Here is a 6,921-nt window from a genome sequence, read left to right as displayed (position 1 = left end):
GTCTCTAGAGTGCGATGGGACAAGGACATCCCAGCCGGCCAAACCCTCCCCTAATCCGGACGACGCTGGGGCAATTGTGCTCTGCCTCATCGGTCTCCTGGTTGCGGCCGGTTGCGTCATAGCCTGGGATCYAACCAGGACCTGTAGTGATGCAGCTAGCACTGCGATGCAGTGCCTTAGKTCGTTGCACTACTCGGGAGGCCAAGTTTCAAAGTTAAAGGGSAATTTCACACTGGCTCTGCCACGGCATAAAGTCATTACTATAGTAACAAKATTACATTTTTATCATAAATATCACAATTATCCAAACCACAAGCTAGAACTAGCACATTTTCATTTCACTGGTAGAATTGCAAAGTTTTGACTTCCMGTGTATTCGTCTGCTCATAGTGAAGCACAAAGTCCAGCATTCATAGCGAATGCAGATACCGCCCGCTAAGGTAGATGGATGATGGCATTGTGTATGTACTCAGAACTTTTTTTTGTTTACAATGTTGTTGTTTTTTTACTAACGTTTGTCATCATGCCTGTGTGGTGTTTTGTGCTAATTACAAACAAGCACGAAAATTAGTTATCTTTCATCGTTCTACCTTTCCCCAGATGCTGCCAGTGGCTTGTGGCTATTAAGAATGATGCACCTTACYCTGAAGAAAAAAATACCAGAGGGATTTTAGGCTGAACTGATGGGGAATCCATTTCAACGACAGCTGAGATGTTTTCTTTCACAACAAATGGAAGATTCTCGATTAGAGGTAAACTAACGTTAGCTAGCTTGKTAACCTAGCTAGGTAGGTTAACTAGCTAACGTTARAGTCCTGTATTGAACACTGAAAGCCATCAGATAAATCATATAGCTATCTTTTTTGGTATACACACACTCTCAATAAATTTCACCAATACCATGGTAGTCGCTGCTAGACTGGTAGCTACCTTCAGCAGAGTAAAAATGTTTGTTTGTTCGATAGAAATCTTTGACTGACGTTAGTTAACATAAGCTAGCTAATGTTAGCAAATAAGAGTAGCTCAATCTGGTAGCAATCTTTTCGATCCTTGTGTGGAAAACACTCCGTTACAAAAAATGGAATTGTCGCTTTAGCTAACTCACTCTCTGTGTGTTGGTGATGATGAATGTGGTTGGTTCTCAGCCAGTCTCAGCTGGCTAGCAATCTTGCGWTGCTGGCTAGCAATCTTGCGATGCTAGATAGCAATCAGCAAGCTGACAATATTGAAACGTCGATGCTATGCTAAGCTAGTCAGTCTAATAGAGAACAATACAATGGTTTGGGTAGTTAAATTGTGTATTGTTATGTATTTTGTTGTAGGTGGTACAGAATTCACCGACATGCGCTTTCAACCCTTAGCTCTGCACAAGTTGAAGGTAAGTTAGCAAAAATAAGATGGCTAAGATAGCTAAATTTACAGTAAGCGTGGTATAAACGTGTATTGGGTAGAGTTTGTATGGTTAGTGTTTGTGTTATAGGGTTACGGGTGGTTAACTTCTTATGGCTGCATCCCGCTACCGGGATCGATATGACAACAGCCAGTGAAAGTGCAGGGCGCCAAATTCAAACAACAGAAATCTCATAAATAAAATTCCTCAAACATACATGTGTTTTATATCATTTTAAAGGTAATCTTGTTGTTAATCCCACCAAAGTGTCCGATTTCAAATATGCTTTTCAGCGAAAGCACTACAAACGATTATGTTAGGTCACCACCAAACCACAATAAGCACAGCCATTTTTCCAGCGAAAGATAGCAAGTTAGAAAAAGCAGAAATAGAGATAAATTAATCACTAACCTTTGATTATCTTCATCAGATGACACTCATAGGACTTCTGTTACACAATAATGCATGTTTTTGTTTGATAAAGTTTCATATTTATACCAAAAAACAGAGTTTACATTGGCGCGTTAGATTCACTAGTTCCAAAAACATCAAGTGATCGTTTCAACAGAAATACTCATCATAAATGTAGATGATAATACGATGATAATAAGTTACACATGGAATTGTTTCAAAAAAACTTTACGGAAAAAGCAAATCATGCAATAATCTGAGACGGAGCTCAGAACAATAGCCAAATTAGCCGCCATGTTGGGGTCAACAGAAACCAGAAAATACATGATAAATGTTTCCTTACCTTTGATGAACTTCATCAGAATTCAGTCCTAGGAATCCCAGGTCCACAATAAATGCTTTGATTTGTTCGATAATGTCCGTAATTTATGTCCAATTAGCTATTTGGAATTGTTTACCAAACGCGCTAACCAAAGTCACAAAGCGCGTCCACTATAACGTGACGAAATGTCCAAAGTTCCGTAAACAGTCAGTAGAAACATGTCAAACGATGTACTGAATCAATCTTTAGAATGTTGTAACATACATCTTGAATACGTTCCAACCGGAGAATTACATTGACTTCAGTTGACCGATGAACGGAGCTCTCTCACGTGAACGTGCCAGTTCAATGCGTGGGCACCTCATGGCAGTGATTACTCATTCCTGTCTCCTTCGGCCCCCCTTCACAGCAGAGTCATCAGACAAAGTTCTATTGACATCTAGTGGAAGCCCTAGGAAGTGAAAACCCATCCATATCTCGCTGTAATTTCAATGAGAGCTTGGTTGAAAATATGTCACCCCCAGAAAAAATCCAAACAGAAAGTGGAACTTCTCAGGTTTTTGCCTGCCATATGAGTTCTGTTATACTCACAGACATAATTCAAACAGTTTTAGAAACTTCAGAGTGTTTTCTATCCAATACTAATAATACTATGCATATATTAGCAACTATGACATAGGAGGAGGCCGTTAACTCTGGGCACCTCTGTGCACCTTTCATCCAAGCTACTCAATACTGCCCCTGCAGCCATAAGAAGTTAAGACTTACCATTTAGAAGTATAGGCGAGACAGTGTGTGCCTAAGAAAATACAGAGAACAGTTCAACTGTGTTTGAACCGACCTGGCTATAACTCTGAGAAACTTATGATAGGACAGGGAGTACTTCTCAAGGTTTCTCTAATCTCGGGGGAATGGAACTGTCGGCTGGGTAGTGATAAATAGTGGTGAGAACTCTGGAGAAGGATACAACTCACCTACTGTTCGTGTGTATGTATGTGCGTAGGATATCTACTGTTTGTGTGGAATAATGTGCGTAAGTAGGGAGCAAGTATAAAATTAATGTCTGTATAATGGACTTGGGAGCGCTCTCGTGAATAAACATTTTGACTATTGTAAGCTGGGACTCTCTGTTAAATTCAACCATAGTCTTACAAACTCTGGGTTGCAGACTGAGTAGATTAATTTAAGTTTATGAACATTGATAACGAAATTCTCATAACAAGTAGACAGACGTGTGCTATATGGCAGACCAATCCATACTCATCTCTTGGCATGTCCAGCCCACTCATTATCTCAGCCAATCATGGCTAACGGGAAGGTTGCTCRCTTTTTCTGTGGCTAAACCAACTAGGCTCGTAATTAAACAATTTTATTCGTATTTACAGATGGCATACACGTTTGCTATTAAGGCACATGAAAGTTCACATGTTCGAGAAGGCATTTCAAATGGCTCTACTGTGAAGTCATGACTTGCGACATACGCCTAGTTCCCTGAATTGGGTCACAAATAGCCCTTACACAGCCTGGAGGTGTGTTGGGTCATTGTCCTGTTGAAAAACAAATGATAGTCCCACTAAGCACAAACCAGATGGGATGGTGTATCCCTGCAGAATGCTGTGGTAGCCATGCTTGTTAAGTGTGCCTTGGATTCTAAATAAATCACAGACAGTATCACCAGCAAAGCACCCCCAAACAATCACACCTCCTCCATGCATAACATTGGGAAACACACATGGGGATCTCATCCGTTCACCTACTCTGTGTCTCACAAAGACACGGCGATTGGAACCAAAAATCTCAAATTTGGACTCATCAGACCAAAGGACAGATTTCCACCAGTCTAATTACCATTGGTTGTGTTTCTTGGCCCAAGCAAGTCTCTTCTTCTTATTGGTGTCCTTTGGAAGTGGTTTCTTTGCAGCAATTCGACCATGAACGCCTGATTCACGCAGTCTCCTCTGAACAGTTGACGTTGAGATGTGTCTGTCACTTGAACTCTGTGAAGCATTTATTTSGGCTGCCATTTCTGAGGCTGGTAACTTATTCTCTGCAGCAGAGGTAACTCAGAGCCCTCCGCAGTGTTACAAAATTTGTGAGGCGCATGGCAATGCGGTACAAGAGCTCCATTTGACCTCGGCATGCCTCTTGAGGCTCCGCAAGTGTCACCACCCTCCATATGGAGCCTTTTCAGATCAAGCATAAATAGGCTTTTAGTCTAGACCTCTGCAATGGTTTAGTTCACCGAGTGGGCACAAATATATACATTAGCTTCAAATGTTAAAGCAAATGTTTAAGCATGCAATAGTGAGGCATTATATACGCTGCTCGACAAAAAGCCAAGACCCTCTCTTCCTCCTGGGCAATTATGTGTGAAACACATCTCACCGTCCTAGAAAAGCCTCGGACCTGATGAAAACAAGCCCAGGTTCCCCTCGGGTGAAATTCCCTTTTAAAATGATCAATGGGTCTTAATAGGAAAACTCCAGCACATACAGTACATTCAAGAAAGCGCATCACTTCATAGACTCACTTGAATGTTTTCCAGATCGACCCGGCAGTTGGAAGCCATGCTAGTGAAGTGGTGTGCATTCTGTTCATCCAGAATGATATACACGGCAACATTTCGCATGGCAGCATCCAGAATATCKGCAAAGATGTCCACATCTGTAAAGGTGTCCATTACCACAGCGATCACCTGGAGAGGACCACAGAGCACACCATCAGACACACTAACATTCGACCTACATTGGCTTCAAATGTTAAAGCGTGCAATAGTGAGGCATAATACACACATCACATGCTGTGCAATTGTTCTACATTTACTATTGTACTATTGCACATCCTTTCTGTTACACACCAACTGATATAGTATCGTCTGTCTCTGTGCTTGAAATTCAMCAGCTTAGTATATCAATGAAATTCAGATAATAAGTGGAATATATTGCTATATACAATCTAGAGGCCTCACCTATCGATCGTGCGTAGGCACAAATCTGCACGTAAAAACCATGCACGGGGATCATGTCCACGCAAAGTGTGAGATTTAGCAATATGAATGTTTGCTTGAGAGTGTGCCTAAACTTACGCACAGCCGTGACCATGCGTGCACACAGTGCCAAGTGGTAGAATAAGGGAACTGCTTGTCAAGCATAGAATGGGGAAAATATATGTTGAAAATGTGTGAAATTGTAAGCGTAATAATTCAATCATTTTTCGATTTCATTGCATTTCCATTGTGAATTCATGATACATATAAAGTACAGTCATTTGTTAAATTAGAGGCACGTCATTAGCAAAACGAACAGGAACATATACAAGAGGGGTTTCTTGAAGACAAGAGGGGTTTCTTTGTCCTGATGCCATCAATGGGTTCCCAAATATGAACGGCGCAATAGACGGAACCCACATCGCCATAAAAGCACCATCCCAAAACGAGTTAATCTACAGTGCCTTCAGAAAGTATTCATACCCCTTGACTTATTCCCCATTTTGTTGTGCTACAGCCTGAATTCAAAATGGATTCAATTGAGAAAAAGGAAATGTTTGCAAATGTATTTAAAATGAATTTTCCCTGTGCTTAGCTCTATTCCGTTTCTTTTTAACCCCCCCAAAATCTTGATAGTCCTTGCCAATGAACAGCATACCCATAACATGATGCAGCCACCACCATGCTTGAAAGAGTGGTACTCAGTGATATGTTATGTTGTATTTCCCCAAAACATAACACTTTGTATTCAGGACATAAAGTTTTAAACAACTTTTAAGTTATAAAGTTATAAACAATTTTTTTGTTGCAGTTTTACTTTAGTGCCTTATTGCAAACAGGCTGCGTGTTTTGGAATATTTGTATTCTGTACAAGCTTCCTTCTTTTCACTCTGTCATTTAAGTTAGTATTGTGGAGTAACTAGAATGTTGTTGATCCATCCTCAGTTCTCATACCACAGCCATTAAACTCTGTAACTGCCTCATGGTGAAATCCCTGAGTAGCTTCCTTCCTCTCCAGCAAGGAWGAATGCCTGTATCTTTKTAGTGACTGGATGTATTTACACACCATCCAACGTGTAATTAATAACTTTACCATGCTCAAATGGATATTCAATGTCTGCTTTTTTCKTTTTTACCAATTTACCAATAGATGCCCTTCTTTGCGAGACATTGGAAAACCTCCCTGGTCTTTGTGGTTGAATATGTGTTTGAAATTCACTGCGCAACATAGGGACCTTACAGATAATTGTATTTTAGGGGTACAGAGATGAGGTAGTCATTCAACAATCATATTAAACACTATTATGGCACACCGAGTGAGTCCATGCAACTTATTATGTGACTTGTTAAGCACATTTTTACACCTGAACGTATTTAGGCTTGCCATAACAAAGGGGTTGAATACTGAATACTGACTCAATACTTTTCAGCTTTTCATTTTTAATTAATTTGGAATMAATTGCTGAAAACATAATTCCTCTTTGGCATTATGGGGTATTGTGTGTAGGCCAGTGACACAAAATCTCAATGTAATCCTTTTTATATTCAGGCTGTAACATAATAAAAAATTAAAAAAATTCAAGGGGTGTGAATATTTTCTGAAGGCACTGTATGTGAACAGAAATGGCTTGCACTCGTAATGTGCAGGTGATAGGTTGTATGATGCTGAATGTGGTGGCAAGGTGGCTAGGTGGAATGCACGATTCGTTCATTCTGCAGAACAGCAATGTTGGCCTATACGCCTACAGGCGGGAGCTGTTGAGGATGGATGGCTTATTGGTGAGGATGGATGGCTTATTGGTGAGGATGGAT

The 6,921-nt window shown here is 40.5% G+C and overlaps 1 protein-coding gene across 3 annotated transcripts in view; it reads right to left on the bottom strand.

Moving 5' to 3' along the window:
* The window catches only part of LOC111951903 (protein FAM83H), a 71,522-nt gene that overhangs the window by 46,710 nt on the left and 17,891 nt on the right, over window positions 1-6,921 (bottom strand). For all 3 annotated transcript variants that reach the window (XM_023970232.2, XM_023970229.2, XM_023970231.2), the window contains exon 3: window positions 4,654-4,818. In XM_023970232.2, the coding sequence (XP_023826000.1) occupies window positions 4,654-4,818 (165 nt within the window). The remainder of the gene's footprint in view (window positions 1-4,653; window positions 4,819-6,921) is intronic.

This window comes from Salvelinus sp. IW2-2015, linkage group LG25 (assembly GCF_002910315.2).
Source record: "Salvelinus sp. IW2-2015 linkage group LG25, ASM291031v2, whole genome shotgun sequence".
Taxonomy (NCBI): Eukaryota; Metazoa; Chordata; class Actinopteri; order Salmoniformes; family Salmonidae; genus Salvelinus; species Salvelinus sp. IW2-2015.
This window is presented reverse-complemented; position numbering and strand designations above follow the sequence as displayed.